At 34.1% G+C, this 17803-nt stretch overlaps 1 protein-coding gene across 3 annotated transcripts in view; it reads left to right on the top strand.

The window, feature by feature from the left end:
- Diaph2 (diaphanous related formin 2) overlaps positions 1 to 17803 on the top strand; it is an 870804-nt gene that overhangs the window by 657861 nt on the left and 195140 nt on the right. For 2 of the 3 annotated variants that reach the window (XM_071606838.1, XM_071606839.1), the window contains one exon: positions 10932 to 11067. In XM_071606838.1, the coding sequence (XP_071462939.1) occupies positions 10932 to 11067 (136 nt within the window). Of the gene's footprint in view, positions 1 to 10931; positions 11068 to 17803 lie in introns of those variants that run through there. The other variant, XM_071606837.1, reaches the window with a different exon arrangement.

Here is a 17803-nt window from a genome sequence, read left to right as displayed (position 1 = left end):
TGTTACCTTCAAGTAAAACCATACATGAATTTCTTTAGTAGCTCAATTGGCAATTAGTCTGATTTTTTTCTAGATTCATTAAGATGGACTCTTAATAGCAAGAATTTTCCCTTAAAACTTCCTCTTTTTCATTCTACCTATTTTTTTTTTTATCTCATGGCTCAGGAAGGCAAGTCCTACTGTCTATTCAAAGTTTGTGGGTAAGAGATTATGTGTGTTTTCTTTCTTCCTATTTTTACCTGATATTACAAGTTTCTATATCAAAAAGAATCTTTTTCCTTTTCTCAGTGTACATGAACATATGCAAGAATGTTCCTTGGCTGGGGGAATGGGACACCAGACACTGAAAATGTATATATTGCCCAAATGTGAAATGATATAATAATAAGAACTGATAAATTATAATTGACAAATTATATAACACTTGATGAATTATTTTTAAGTACCAGTCACTGTGCTTAATAGTTTTATATGTAGTTTCTCATTAACTCAAACAAACACTAAGAAGTACAGGTATTTCACAGGTCAAGAAACCAGGTTTAGCACTGTGAGAAATAGAATGTCTGGTGGTCCATTTTCAGAATATAGTATTCAATCTTAAATGGATCCAATTGTAGCCATTTTAATTATATCCCTTCCCTTTTGCCCACCCTAATTTTAAAATTAGCCAGTCATGAAGATTGTACCCCTGAGTCCTACAATCAGGGTGAAGGGCAGCACTGCCTTAGGTGTAGTAACTAGTAGACTACCTGCCCAGGAATGTTTGCTAGCCAGATTCTGTAGAATGCGCTTCTGTCAGAAGTAAATGCCTTGCCCACCCACTTTCTACCACGTTTGACTTCTTGTGGTGCCTAGTATTTCTCATAGCACAGTTAAGTAAAAGTCCCAAAGGAATAAAGCATGGTAGTCCCTAGTAGAGCTTGTATTTAAACCATCTCTCTCACCCCTCAATGCCCTCCTGTGTTCACTAGGGTATGCTGTTTATTTAAAATGTTTGCATTTTTGGTCTTGCCTGACTTCAAATGAGCAACATGAATAGTTCACTTTCCCATTATTTGAACTCTGGCCATAAAATTACAGATCAGGAATTTTTAAAACTCTTATACCTGAGATGCATTAAAAAATGAAGCCCTAAAATCATCATACTTACCTAGGAAATATAGAAATTTATAGTGCCCATGACAGGAATTCTGTGGTTTAAATTTTAACTATTCTATGTTATTTTAGAAAGAAGTGATTGGAAGAAGCAATTTGAAGCTTTAAAGTAACTAGCATAAAATGCAAAGTTAAACAATATTCTGAAAGTATAATTTAAATTAAATAAAAGCTAAGGTGAGAATCAGGAGCTAAGAGAATTCAAAATTTAAAAATGTGGAGAGAAGGGCTGGGGCTGTGGCTCAAGCGGTAGCGCGCTCGCCTGTCATGCGTGCGGCCCGGGTTCGATCCTCAGCACCACATACAAACAAAGATGTTGTGTCCCCGGAGAACTAAAAAAATAAATAAATATTAAAAAAAAATGTGGAGAGAATTGTATCTTTTTGTTTAATTTTTATTAAAAATAACATTTATTCATGTTTAGTCTATAAATTTTTTTCAATATAATACATACCAGGTTTCTTGAAACAAATAATTTGTCTCAGTATCATTCAGAAATCCTTCTAACATCCCTGATGAATGAAGAAATACTCCTCAGTGTGATCATAGTATGCCTCTGGCACCAGAGTTACCAATTTGGTCATCAGGAAACTCCAATTTACATTCTTTTATGGTTATGTGATTCTACTGTCATACAGCTTCTGATACTATAATAAAAGCCTTGCTGAGTATATCTGCACATGTAACCAGAATGATTCAAAACCCAGAAGGGAAAATGAATAGATTTCCAGTTTGTTTTTTTGTTTGCTTTCATGAAGGCCAAGTGATACAGGTTGAGTTCCCTTATCCAACATGCTTGGGACCCAAAGTGTTTCAGATTTCAGAGTTTCTTGAATTTTGAAATATTCCTATATAATATATTTGGTTGAGTATCCCTAGTCTAAAAATCCCAAATCAAAATACTTTGATATCGGAGCATTTCATATTTGGTATTTTCACACTAGGAATGCTCAGTATATACACACAACACACACACACACACACACACACACACACACATATATATATATATATATATATATATATATATATATATATATTTCCCCCCAAGTTAACTTAGATGCCAGTAATATGGTACAGTTAAAAATTGTGTAAGACTCCAGTAAGATTGGCAGCCATTATGAAGTCAAACAACAACAAGTGCTGGCGAGGATGTGGGGAAAAGGGTACACTTGTACATTGCTGGTGGGACTGCAAATTGGTGCAGCCAATTTGGAAAGCAGTATGGAGATTTCTTGGAAAGCTGGGAATGGAACCACCATTTGACCCAGCTATTCCCCTTCTTGGTCTATTCCCTAAAGACCTAAAAAGAGCATGCTACAGGGACACTGCTACATTGATGTTCATAGCAGCACAATTCACAATAGCAAGACTGCGGAACCAACCTAGATGCCCTTCAATAGACGAATGGATAAAAAAAATGTGGCATTTATACACAATGGAGTATTACTCTGCATTAAAAAATGACAAAATCATAGAATTTGCAGGGAAATGGATGGCATTAGAGCAGATTATGCTAAGTGAAGCTAGCCAATCCCTAAAAAACAAATGCCAAATGTCTTATTTGATATAAGGAGAGTAACTAAGAACTGAGTAGGGACGAAGAGCAGGAGAAGAAGATTAACATTAAACAGGGATGAGAGGTGGGAGGGAAAGGGAGAGAGAAGGGAAATTGCATGGAAATGGAAGGAGACCCTCAGGGTTATACAAAATTACATACAAGAAAAAAAAAATAAGAAAAAAAATTGTGTAAGAGCTTTGAGGTATAGATCAATGGTAGAGCACATATCTAGCAACCCTAGGTTAGATCCCCAGCACTGCAAATCATCATCATCATCATCATCATCATCATCACATTTAGTATGCGTTTGAAGGATGACTGAACCAGAACTGTGCACTTTTGGTCATAGAACATATCATTGTGACTTCCCAAAAGTAAGGGGGAGGGTATTATGCAGAATTGAAAACAAATGTGGTAAATTACCAATTTCTTACTGTTCAAAATTTCAAATGCTTCTATTATATATAATTATCACAGTTGCCATGTAAGGAGCATTTCTTCTATATCAGGTATTGTCTTAAGTGTTTTATAAAAGCATTATTTCACTTAATCTGTTTAACAACCCTGTGATTTAATAAGCAGTATCTCTTTCCTATAGATTTGGTAACTGAAGCTCAAAAAGATGAAGTAATTACCTTGATCAAGGTGACACGGATTTTAGGTTAAGTGACAGAGCTTGGATTTGAAACCAGATTTGTCTGACTGGAGTATCCATACTCCTAATTATTCCACTTCTCTCTGCCTGAAATACACCTTCAGCTTTTCAGTAAGGTCATGGTACTTGCAAAGTGAGGTCAACACTGGAATAGTAAAGCCCCTGGAAGCAATGTAAATAAGGAATGTGGTAACAGTGGTGGTTGGTGGTTGTGTATTCAACTAGCACAAAGTTGGAAGATGTTTGCTTCCTATATACCTGACAGAAATGAAGCTAACTTCTAAGCTGCTTGCAATTTTTTTTAAATCAATTTCATCCATTTTTTTAAAGCTTAATTGGAATAAATGAGAGGTCTTAGCATTTACATGGTGGTGGGTTTTTTGTTTGTTTGTTTGTTTGTTTGTTTGTTTACATGACATTTTTTGGTCCATAGGTCTCATTTGTTAATTATGCACAACAAGGGAAATAAGATTTTTAATTTATTCACACTTTCAACAAGGCCATAGAGATTTCAGTGAGAGATTTAGAATTAGATTGGTGAATATTTGTAGTAATCCTAGACAGATTTTCTATTATATCTTGCTCCTTTTGCACTTTTTACTGACTCTTGAAGGACAGATATGCCAGTAAAACTGAGATTCTTTTTTTCTGTAAACATTTTTCTCATCTTGTATAAGGTTACTACCAAAACACTTTTTTTCAATTAGCTTCCTTTTAACAGAACACGTTTCTGACTAATGACAGAATCTAATCAGTTGGTGATGTTCCCATCCCTGAGAATTAATGATTGATGTTTACTGGAGAATGATGTTTAAGTAGTCATAAGTTAGTGTTTTAAAATGTTTAGTGAAGTTGAATAAGTAATAAAGTATTGTTAATCATAATCAATTATATAAGGATTTTTTTAACCTGAACTTAAATTTGCTCCTTTTGTTTTTGTTCTTTTATTTGATAAGGATATATCCCATCCTCCAAAATACTTCTCTATTTTTACATTTTTAGAAGAGTAAGTCAAAATCTTTAAAATCTTTTTTATAATGTAAATTATATGTGCACATATATTTGTTGTTTTTGCTTTTATTTATTTTTGTAGTGCTGGGGATTGAACCCAGGTCCTCATGCTTGCAGGCAAATGTTCTACCACAGAGCCATATTCCTAGCCCAAATACTTAAAATCTTATCTTTCATTCTAGTAAAAGTTAAGATTGTTGATATGAAAATATCCTTAAGATCTCCCTTTTCCCCTCCTTTTTTTTCTTTTGGTTTTGTTTTGTAGCACTGGGGATAGAACTTAAGCCTTGCACATGCTAGGCAAACTCACTACCTTTGAGCTAAGTCCCAGACCCCTTTGTTTTTGTTACATTTTTCATCAGAAATGGGAATTAAATAAGCTTTTGTTTCCCACCCCTAATTTCCTAAGGTGGATTTAATAGTAAAAAGGGACTATGATTTCTTCTCAGTATGAGGCCTTTCCATGAAAACAGAACTATTGACATCAGGACAGAATTTTACTCCACAGTCTCTGTTGCTTTAAAAATGCGTGCTTTTGTATGTGTTTTCATTTGTATTCATTAATGCCAAACTACAAAAATTATTTTCCTCTTCTGTTTTGGCCTCTTTAGGATTATACATGCCATTACAGATTTTGTGATTGTTTTGTAGTTAAATTTATTTCTGAGACATTTAAGGTATAAAATGATGGAGCTCTACTTGGTCTTTTTTATCCTTTACTAGATAGATCTTCATTTATGTTGATTTAGTAGTACTCTTTGCAAGCCTCCCTTTTATACAGAAATTTAATCTGTTTACATATGCCAAATTTCTCAATTAGAAATTCTTTGATATTAGATATTGCCTTATTTTCTTTTACATCAGATTACATGAGTTTTGACTTTTATATAAACTGGTATTTTTAGTTTTATTTTTATATTTTCAAAAACAAGTTAAAAAGGCATATCTTGGGAATGTAGCAGAAATAACATGACTCAAGTTTGTGGATAACATAATGCCTATGAATAATCTATACCAAAATTTATGTTCTCAAAATATTGTTTGGATTTGAATGTTTTAGGGCAATCATTTCTACTGCCTTCATTAGATGATCTTATTTTATCAAACGATGCTTGTAAAAAATAAACAGATTCTTGAGAATAGGACAGTCAGACTTATCAAATGAAAATAGAGGATGCCCATTTAAAGTTGAATTTTAAACAATGAATAACTTTTAGTATCAAAGCATCCTAAATATTATATGATTTTTTTTGGTAGAAGCATATCCCAAATATTGTATAGGGCATACTTACAGAAAAAAATCATGATTTTTCTGAAATTCAAATTTAACCAAGCATCCTATAATTTTTCTGTCAACTCTACTTGAGGGGGGTAGTGTAAATGACTACAGATGTGGATGCCTAACAACTCTAGGTGTTTGTAGTATTTAAGTACCTGTGTGACCATGGGCAAGTCACTTAACCTACATAAAGCTGTGTCCCAATCTTTAAAATGAGATCATACCCACTTGACAAGTTTGTTTTTTATATAGCTATAGAAGTTTTGTTTTTAAAATACCTACTACATAATAGATTATCATTAGAGTAGCTGTTATTATCAGAATAAAGACGTGTGTAGAAAAATTGTTTTCCCTCTGCTCTTCCACCACAATAATCAACACAGAAGACTTTTATGGCTGTAAAACATGTGGATGTTTCTCCCTACCTGTGAACAATTTTGTAATCATGATACCAGCTGGGTGTGCTCTAATCCATGTCAACTCAGGTACTATAGTGTTAGATCCCAAAGGTTGATGGCTCAGTCCCCAAGATTGCTTCTCTTCCCACTTCAGATACCAGGCCCAGGTTTGTTTGACCTGTGAAACTGGTTATAATTCAGGGTTCCACGGACACCCCCTCACCACCATTACCCTCACATCAGCTTTTCAATGAATTTGCTAGAATGGCTCACAGGACTCAGGGAAACATGTTTACCAGTTTACTATGAACAATATTTAGAGGATACAATAAACAGCCAGATGAAGAGTTATACAGGGCCAGGTCTGGAAGAGTCCCAATTGCAGGAGTTTCTGTCTCTCTGGAGTTGTCTCCATGGAGAGTATACCACCCTCCCAGCACAGGGACACGTTCCTGTTGATCTTCCTGCAAGCCCCCACATATTTATCTGTCTGCAAACTCTCTGAACCCGATCCTTTTGGGGTTTTATGGAGGTTTCATTACAAAGGCATGATTGATTAAAGTGTTGGCAATTGGTGATCATTTTAACCTTCTGTCCCTCTTCTCTCCCCAGATTGGAATTTGAAATTGAAAATTCCATGTTTTTAATCTTCCCTTTATTTTTCCAGAAGTTCTGAAGTGGCTACCAACCACTTTTAATATTATTAGCCTACGAAAAGACACTATTACTTTGCAGATTCCAAGGATTTTAGGAGTTGTATGCCAGGAAACTGGGAAGACCAAATATATATTTTATATTACCAGAAGAAGAAATACAAATGCAAGATAACAGTTGGGATCTTTTCCCTCCATTTTAATGAACTTTTAGTGAAGATCCCTAATGACAGTAATCTACAGCTAACATACCCCAGTAGATTATTAATACAGGAGTCTACTGAGATCTTGTGATTCTTTAGCACATCAGAGATTTGACAGGTAATAACATATGCATGACATTAACCTTCTTTCCTATGCTGCTTGCATCTTATGTTACTGACCAAAAGTCATACAGCTTATAGCATCAGGGTCTGAATATATGATACCTTTTCACATTGTCTTTCTTTTTCCTTGAGTTATTATTTTATTTCAATCCTGCCTTTCTCCGATATCTATTTTTTAAATGTTCAATGTTAATTTTTGAAATGTAATTTATATATCATAAAATTTTCTTTTAATGTATACAGTTCTGTAGTTTTTAGTATATTCACAAGGTTGTGCAACCATCACCACTAATTCCAGAACAATTTCATCACCCCCAGGAAGAAACCCTTCCTCCACCTCCTCACAACCATGCATCCACTTTCTGTCTCTATGGATTTGCCTGTTCTGGACATTACATATAAATGGAATCACACAATATGTGACCTTTTATGCTTGGCATCTTAATTAATTATGGTATTTTTTGAGATTCATCCATAATTTCAGCAAGAATCAGTATTTCATTCTTTTTATTGCTGAATAATATTCCATTGTATGGATATATACTGTATTTTGTTTATCCATTCACTAGTTGGTAAACATTTGAGTTTGTTTTACTTTTCAGCTGTTAGGAATAATGCTCATGTAACTGCAATGCTTCTGTAGGTTGGGAGGCATGACTCTGGGGATCTCAACAAATCAGGTTATGCTACCATTTACTCTGCTTAGTGTTTTAAAGAATTCCCAGTTTTCTCAAATGACCACCATTTTACATTCACATGAGTAATTCACAAAAGTTTCAATTTCTCCACATCCTCATTTGTTTTCTGTTCTTTTTAAAAATTACTATAGCCGTCATAGTGGGTATGAAGTAGTACCTCAATGTATTTTTTTTTAATTTTCATTTTTGGTGGCATTGGGAATTGAATTCAGAACCTTCTACATACTAGGCAAGTACTCTACCACTGAGCTATACTTCCAGCCCATTCAATATGATTGTGATTTGTATTTTCCTAGTGATTAATGATGTTGAACATCTTTTCATGTACTTATTAGCAATATTCATGGTTTCTGAGAAATATCTTTGCAAATGCTTTGTACATTTTTATTGAGTTGCCATTTTATTGAGTTGTAGATATTCTTTATATATTCTTTTTTCACCTTTTAAAAATTCTTTTTAGTTATACACGAAATAGTAGAGTGTATTTTGACATATTTATACAACATGGAATACATCTTGTTCTAATTAGGTTTCCAGGCTTGTGGTTGTACAAGATCTGGAGATTCACTGTGGTGTATTCATTTATGTACATAGGAAAATAATGTCAGATTCATTCCACTGTATTTTCTTCTTCTTTCTTTCTTCTCCCTTCCCTTCATTCCTCTTTGAGATGTTCTTTATATATTCTTTTCTTTCTTTCTTTCTTTTTCTTTTTCTTTTCCTTTTTCTTTTTCTTTTTCTTTTTCTTTTTCTTATTGGGGTTTGATTCCAGGGGCAGTCAACCACTGAGCCACATGCCCAGCCCTTTTTGTATTTTATTTAGAGACAGGGTCTCACTGAGTTGCTTAGTGCTTCCATAAGTTTCTGAGGCTGGCTTTGAACTTGCAATCCTCCTGCCTCAGCTTCCCAAGCAGCTGGGATTACAGGAGTACACCACTGTGCCTGGCCTGGCTTATATATTCTTATTAGATATATTATTTTCAGATACTTTCTCCCATTCTGTGGGTTGTTTCTTCACCTTCTTTGGGTATAATTTGGTGAACAAAAACTTTGAATTTTGTTGAAGTCTAATTTGTCTATTTTTTGAGGGGCTATTGCTTATACTTTTGGTGCCACATCTACATTTTATTTTTCCTTAATGAACAAAGCTGACACTAAAATATGAGTGAAAAGACAAGGGTTCTCTTCCCAACCTTGTAATTATATAAATTTAGAGACCCTAGGTAAATATATATGCTCATTTGGAACTCATTTTCCATGACTGTAAAAGGACGATTGGTTCTACAGAGTAGTAGTAGTATGTGATATTTTTTTCTGAGTACATTATCTTTCTAAAACCCCTTAAGTTAGTAGTTCTCAAGTTAGTCAGTTTTCCCCTCTAGGCAACCTTTGGTAATCTCTGGAGACAGTTTTGGTTGTCATATTTGAAAAAGATGCTACTGGGTATCTAGTAGGTAGAAGCCAAGGATGCTGCTGAATGTCCTATAATGCACAGGACGGCATTATAGTTCTACCACGAAGAACTATCCAACCCAAATTGACAGTAAAGCTGGGTTTGAGAAGCTGCTCTAAAATTCTGATTCTCATTTTCCAGTTTATTTTATATGGTTTTCTTTGAGTTTGTGTACAGTTGCCAGATAGTTTTGTGCTCATAATCTTTTGCTAGGAGATATTAACCTAACAAGGGTAATGTAAGAGGAGATACCAATAAAGATAAAATCATTTAGAGGTTTTGTGTGTGGTTTTTTGTTTGTTTGGTTTTTGTTGTTGTTTTTCAGTACTGGGGATTGAATCAATGGGCTCACTTTAGAGGCTCACCCACACTAGGAAAGCACTGAACTATATCCCCATTCCTTTTTATTTTTTAAGATCTGGTCTTTCTCTGTTGTTTAGGCTGGCCTCAATCTAGCAATCCTCCTGCCTCAGCTCCTGAGTAGCTGGGGTTACAAGTGTGCAGAACCATCCACAGCTCATTTAGATTTTGTAGAAGAAAATCAACTCACACAAGTCAGGAGAGTTTGGAAGTGTTTTTAGGGATATTTTAAACTATTGTATCTTTTTTTAATACACAATATATTTATTTATTTTTATGTGATGCTAAGGATCAAACCCAGTGCCCCACACATGTGAGGCAGATGCTTTACTACTGAACTACAGCCCTAGCCCTAAACTATTATATCTTTTAACATGAAGAAAAAACATTTCAATATAGATTGCTTCAGGCAAAGTCTTGTAGATGTATTCTTGTTATTGAGTCTTTTTCTTTAGGGTTTCTGGAACAAAGTAAGTTGGGCAAAATAGTTTGTACATGCTATGAAGTATATCTAATCAATCATAACAGGAAATAAAACCAGAACAACTTGATGGAAGGAACTTGTAGTTGATATGTCTCTGTATTAGTGACTTGTCTGAACTCTGAGGAAGTTGATATTATTCCAGCCAATCATTTTACTTCAACTCTAACACCATCTACTGAAATATACTCATTCACTGACATTCCACAAATAATCTAACCAAAATAAAACAGACAATAGCTTGAAATATGTTTGAAGATTTTGAAATATTTTTTCACATAAAAAGTGACTAAACTTACAGATATTTCTCTTCTGTGATAATAGTGCTGATTGTTTTATGCTCTGCATCATTAGATGTAATCATTACCAATAGCACTGTAACCACCACCATCATCATCATAGTCTAAAATTTCTTGATTATATTAAACTCTGTTCTAAGTACTTTAAGTGCTTAAAACACTTCTCACAAAAATCCTCAGTTCTCCTCACAAAAATCCTATGAGGTAGTTGTTTTTTTTTTATTTCCACTTTGCAGATAACAAAAAACTGTACAGTAAGTAATAAAATACTTGCTGAGCCATATTAAGCTTTTTCTCGTATCAAAACTATTTCATATTTCAACAATGGAGAAAGCATTTTATTGCTAAATCTGCAACATTGATGTCCCTAATTTTCCTGCACCCCAGATAGTGGCAATTGAAGACTCAGTTATTTCTAAATTATTTTCAAGAAGAGCTGTCTTAAGATTAATTAGTTGTCATTCTTAAAAACATATGCACACACTTTGAGGATGCTATAGTAACTTTCCATCTCTGCATATTTGTATAATTTTAAAACCATGTGACTTCTCCATTATAAAACTCATGGAAAGGATTTTGTTTAATTGTGTTTATACCTACAGGAAGCAGTAAAAGAAAACAATAAGAGAAGAGAAATGGAAGAGAAGACTAGGAGGGCAAAGCTTGCAAAAGAGAAAGCTGAACAAGAAAAAGTGGAACGCCAGAAGAAAAAGAAACAGCTCATCGATATAAACAAAGGTACAGAAGTATTTCTAATTATTTTTAAAAGATAACAAAAGTGCAAAATAATTTCACTAGTTGATTTTTCGACTATAAAGTAAATAATCATATTCATAGAAAATTTACAGTATTATTAATTACTTGTGTCCAATTTCTCTAATGATACTATCTATCACTTCTCACGCTACACTGAGCATTCAGGATTTTGATAATCAGTGCAAGGTGTTATGTTGTTGAGATCATCTTTTTCTCATTGATTTTATTATAATGATCTGAATGAGGCAGTGGTAAAGGAAGAAGGGAGTGAGATGAAAAGTGAAAAACACAGCATGGAGAGATGTGGCCTAGACCTTAGTTTCACTTTGGTGGTACATATCAGTTGGAAGTGCAGTTACAACAGTCTTCCTTGAGGGCTTGAACACTTCAAGTCATAATAGATATTGACAGCACTATTACAAGTTGAAAAAAATAGCAGAGCATCTTATTCAGCTCTGAGCCTAAGTAAAAGTTGCTGGCCCATCCACATTAGTGTAAAGTAAGTTGTTTCCTTGCTTAGCAAGAATGATCATATATTTTAGGTGGGTTCTTTGATTTGACTTAGTTTTTAAAGAGAGAGAAAAAGAAGAAAGTGATTGGTAAACAGGTATTTGTACTCTGAAAATTTAAGAATAAAGAACATAGCCTTCACCACCAGAGGCTTAGAGATTTTCAAACAAAATAAAATCTGAATAAGATAATAGGTAGTATGACTAATATTGGACCATTTATCATTGAAGATAACAATAGTAAAACTTAGAAGCACTGTATAATATCAGCCACATGCCAAGCACTATTTTAAGATTTTTAGGTCAATTCTCACATATGTATGAGGAAGATGCTATGATTATCTTATTTTACATACAGGAAATTGAGGCTCGTATAAATTAAGGAACTTTTCCAAATTTGCACAAATAGAAAATATTAGCTTTGAAATAGAATCCAAGTAGTCTGGCTATATTATCTGTGCACTTATCCTTACCACTGTCAAAATAGCAACTGTCATATAGCATGTACCAAGAACTATCTTAGCTGTTTTACATCTTTAACCCTACTTAATCCTCATAAAACCCTATGAAGAAAGTTCTATTACCTCATTGTAAAATGAGGAAGCCAGATGTGGTGGTGCACATCTGTAATCCCAGTGGCTCAGGAGGCTGAGGCAGGAGACTTGCAGGTTCAGCTACTGAAGCCAGCCTCAGCAACTTAGGTAATAAGCAACCTAGTGAGATCATTTCTCAAAATAAATAAATAAACAAACAAACAAACAGGGCTGGGGATATGGTAAAGCACCCTTAGGTCCAATCCCTGGTGCCAAAAATAAATAAATAAATGCTAAACTAAGAGAAATTGCCCAAGATCACAAAGGTAGTAAGAGGTAGAACCTAGATTTGAACCCAGGCAGTTTGTGACCAGAGTTTAATTATTAACTGTTATTATGTGTTTAAAGTGATTAATCATTATCAAGTATTCTGCTGTAATGCCTTTTAATGGCTAATTTCATAAAATAATATCTATGCCATTGATTGTATTCTTCATACTTTTGAAATACATAAAATTTTTCAGAAATTGACTGTAGTTTATTTCTTCTGTCCAAGAAACACATTAACATAATTTCAAGAGAATAAAAGTTGTTATATAAACACCTGAATTTTATAAAGAGAGTAGTCTCCACATAATTTAGCAAACAAATTTATAATTAGGATCAAGAGAAGTAGTGTTTTGACTGAAGGTTACTCAATTAGGAAGTAATCGCCCAGTATTTCAATGTATATTTGCAGGAACTTATCACTTATAAGGTAATAAAATTAATAGAAGAGTGCTAAAAGTTAGTTCCCTTTTGTGCATGGAGGAGTAGTGAGAGAAGAGGCTCACTAGAAGTGGTAGTAATGGGTAGATTGTGAGCTTTCTTTTGTGGTGTGCTAAGGGTCTTATCCTGAAAAATATTGGAAGCCTATGAATTTTTATAAATTGAAAAATGATGAACTTAGGTTTCTTAGACCATTTGGGCAAAACCAGAAAGAATGCATCCAGACAGGAAAGGTTTGAGACAGCAAAGGTTTTGAGGATACTCTCATGGTGCAAACAAGAGCTGATAGTGGCCTGAACTTTGCAGCAACAAGAAGGTTAAAAAAAATGATCAGTAAGAGGTGTATAAAAGTTCTCTGTATTGTAATGCAAATAATAATAATAATAATATAAATAAGTAAATTTAAAAAAAAGTTCTCTGTAGAGAGAGTGGAGAGAGGGACTTCTTTTAAGGAATTGGTTCCTGTGATATGAAGGCTGACAAGTCCAATATCAACAGAGTAAGACAGCAGGCTGGAGACCCAGGGAAGAGCCAATGTTGCAGTTCAAGTCTGAAGATTATCTGCTGCAGAACTCCCACTTGTTCAGAGGAAATTAGTCTTTGCGTTTTATTCAGGTCTTAACTGATTGAATGAGGTCCATTTACATAATGGAGGGCAATCTGCTTGACTCAAAGTCCACCAGTTTGAAAGTTAATTTCATCTAAAACATCCTCACAGAAACATCCAGAATAACATTTGACCAAATATCTGGGCCACATGAACCAGCCAAGTTGACAAATAAAATTTTATCTCAAAAGGATGTTGAAAGATTGAACTACCAGTCTCTGATGATTGGTAAGATGTGGGAATAAAGGGAGGAAGGCATTTGAGAAGGTGGCATTATTCTCAGAGAAATAAAATTCAGGAATAGAGCAGATTTGGTCGGGGGCGGGGGTTACAATGATTATTGCCATTTTGACAATGTTTAGTTTCTAGATGCCTTATAGAGTAGGAAAATTTCTGATAAGTCATTGTTTATGTGAATATGAAACTCAGGAAAGAGGTCTGAGCTAGACTTAGGAATCATTGTTTTTGTTGAAGATTAAAATTATGATATGCTAGTTTGCTAGGTTTCCATAACAAAATGCCAAAAACTGGAGGGCTTACAAAAATAGATGTATACTATCTCATACTTCCAGAGGCTAGAAATTCAAAATTAAGATATCATTAGGGCTATGTTACTTACAAACACACAAGAGCAGGATCTGTTCCATGCCTTTCCCCTAGCTTCTGGTAGTTTATTGACTTGTGGCACCATGACACTAGTTTTCATATGGCATTCTCCCTGTGTGCATGTCTGTCTTTTCACATGGTGTTCTTATAATAAAGACACAAGTCATGTTAGAGCAGGCCCACCCTACTCCATTATGAACTCTACTAATAATGCAATTCAGCCTATAATATATGGGATTCAATGAGATCACCAAGGTGAAATAAAAACTATTTGGTCTCTGAAGCCATTTATACTAAAGAATTATTAAGGACCCCAAATACATTTTATTTTTATAGATTATTTATATTGTCATTTATCATATTAGAATTAAAACCTAGACAACTTTTAAATTATTTGTTTATTCATTCAATTAAAATAACAATAGTAAACCTATTATATATTGAAAATAAATAACACTGTTTATGAAATGTAACTGTATTTAAAAAAATATTAGCAAGAGAAAAAATAGAGTTATAAATCTCTTCAAAGTCTGGCTAAATTAAAAAAAAACAGCTTCATTCTCATTCTTGCTTCTGTATTTAATCTAATGTGATGTCATTCATCATGTAGCTTCTGGAAAACTCCACTGTACACTCTTATAAGAATGAAATAAAAAATGGCAAAAGAGTTTATAAAAATAGTTTTTCTTATTGGCTCTTTTTAGTTATATATGATAATAGAATTAATTTTGATATAATTACAAAAGAATGGAATAAAATTTCATCTAATTAAGTTCTCAATACTTCTCTTCCCCTCCCTTCCTCCCACCCTGTTCCCTTCCCTCGGTTCTACTGATTGTTCTATTATGTACTTACAGTTTTTTTTTTCTTTTTAAATTAGTGTCAGACCCCCTAAAATGATTTTGTGGGCCGCTAGGCCTCAAAGTCCAAACTTTGAGCACCTCTGTTATAAACAAAGAGAAGTGTAAGCACTTAGAATTTGAGTGCACTTGTTTTGTGTCAATAAGATAACCTTTCATACTACACTGATTCTCATCTACACCCAAGTATTTACCAACCATTTTCCCCTATAAATAAGCCTGTAATAAGAAAAAAAGGAAAGGTCCTGTTTTAATTGTATCCATAGTCTATACTTTCGTTCGTTATTTGCCCAGAATTTAATTACCTCTTTCAGTGCCATTGAAGGCACAGGATGGATATTCAAATAAGTTTCTCTGCATATGCTCAGCTGAGTGATTTTAACATGAAAGATACATTTTCAAATAGGGTTTATCATTTATCTTTTATGTGTCATTGCCTAGCACTATTTACAGATCAATAAAATAGTGAACTGCAATGTTAGCTTCTTGATTTGTGGCCCATGTGTTGCAAATATAATATTATTTTTATTTATTATAATATAATGTTACATTTGGAATATATAAGTATGAGTATTTACAAATATGTTTCCAAAACGCATCCTTCTCATAGTAGAAGTGTGTAGTTTAAATTGGGAAGATGAAATATTCCAAAAAAGAATAAGAATAGAGTTGGATATCAAGATGAAGCTCAGTGTTAGTGAGTTCCCCTTAGTGTGTTAGGAAAGATGCTGTTTTGACTAGGTGAAAGTAAATTGCAGGCATTTTAAGAGCTGCAAAGAGGCTATGAAGTGTGAATCTATGAGGTGTGAAAGTCTATGGAAGATATGAATGAGGTGTAGTCAGAAAATGATTTTCAGAACTTTGAACGTATCTAGTTTGAATGCTGTAATCTTCCTCTCTGCTGAAAGAGAGATGTTGTAGAATATTTGATTGCCCTTGAAAGATATGTCTTCTATAGAGTATAAAGGTATTTCATGCCCATGTGACTATAGTAATACCTACCAATGGAAACAAAGGACATTACCTTACAAGAAACGTATTGCTGGGTGCAATGGCATACAAATTAGGGAGACCCTGTCTCTAATTAAAAATATTAACTGGGGACAGGGATGTGTCTCAGTGGTTAAATGGTCCACAGTGCTTTATAGATATACACAAAGGTGAAATTCACTGTGGCACACACACACACATACACACACCATAATCTGGTCAATTTTATTCCACAACTTCTCCATTTTCATCCTCCTCCCTCCCCCTCTATCTCTTCCCTGTATTCCACTGGATCATGGGATCCTCCCCTTAAAAGTTTGTGGAGACTAAAAAGTAGAGGTCAATTTTAGCTCTTCTGCCTAGTCTTTTGACTTTGTTCTCTTTCATCATCTCTTCATGTCTCAGTTACTTTATCTGTAATATAGGACAAAGACCTTTGCCTACTATAGTTTTAGTGAAGATTAAATGAGATAATTATGTATAGTATATAACATGGGACCTAAAATATACTTGTCATTGAAGAATCTGGAAAAACTCAAGAAATAATCCTTACCCTTAAGAAATTTTCAGTTTTCTCAGAGAGATTAAGTAAAGCTGAATCAGCAAAGAATACACTGTATACTGATATATAATAGAGATTATTTGCTCTGAAGAACTATCTAAAAGGGGAAAACAATTAGGTCTGATGAAATGACATCAGGTTTCATGGAGAAGGCCTAGTATAGTCTCTGGGCCTCTCAGTCCAGCTAGACCCTGAAAGATGGGTAATATTTGGCTGAACAGAAGCAAAACTACTCCATTAAAAAGGATTAAGATCATCAGCAGTGCACATCAGCCAGCACAAGAAGGGGACAGACTATGTTTAATGATCCATGGGAAATACACTAAAATAATTGGGAGGATGGGTCCTGAATTTGAGTCCTGGCTCCACAGTTTACTAGCCATATAATCACTGACTAGATATTTTAGTTTTCTGTGCCTGAATTTATTCATCTATAAAATGGAATAACATTAGTACCTGTTTTATCATGAGGGCTATATGAGGTCAGAGACTGGTGTTATTTGTACTGTAGTCTATTTATCAATTATGTATTTTTGTCCTTTAGCCTATTGCCAGTGTTTGATGTTTAAATGTTCAGTGAATATTTTCTGTTGTTGCTATGGTTAGAGGAGAATTTAATTTGGAATAGTGTCAGAAAGGTAGGATGGACTGGCTTGCATTTAACAATAAAAGATATAAAATGAAAAAGGAAAAAACAAAAGGTAGGATGGAGCCAGACTGTGAAGAGCTTTCAAAGTGAGATAGGGGAGTTGCAGAATAATGAGGGAGGAGAGCTAAGGTTATTGCAGGAATCTGGTTGGGAATTATTGAGGATACTAAGCCATAATCACAAAAAAGGAAAGGTGGCTACAAGGACGATGTCACTGGAAAACAATAGTGAAAGGTGAAGAAAACAGAGTTAGCATGTACCTGATTCTCATTTCAACCTGTGGCAGTTTAAGAAGGTGGTAAAAGGAAGGAAAAATTTCATAAAAGGATGAAAAAAAAAAAAAAAAACAGTGGAAGTTGCCAGCTACAGATTCAGTGAGGAGCAGAGACTCCTTGTAAGAACAGCACAGTTTTACCAATAGATAATCATATATTGACATATATGATTTTTTACATATTTGCTTATTTCATTCATCCAACCAACATTTACTGCACCATTTACCAAATAATTATAATTAAAGCACGAACAGTAATACAACATTTATGTAAATTTAAAATGGAGAAAGTTCATTCAAATGCATCAAAAAGTATACTAAATCAATAAATGAACTCTAAAATGTGTGCACACAGTATGC

Source organism: Marmota flaviventris, chromosome X, assembly GCF_047511675.1.
Source record: "Marmota flaviventris isolate mMarFla1 chromosome X, mMarFla1.hap1, whole genome shotgun sequence".
Taxonomy (NCBI): Eukaryota; Metazoa; Chordata; class Mammalia; order Rodentia; family Sciuridae; genus Marmota; species Marmota flaviventris.
The sequence above is the reverse complement of the archived record's forward strand: the minus strand, read 5'-3'. Positions and strand labels throughout refer to the sequence as shown.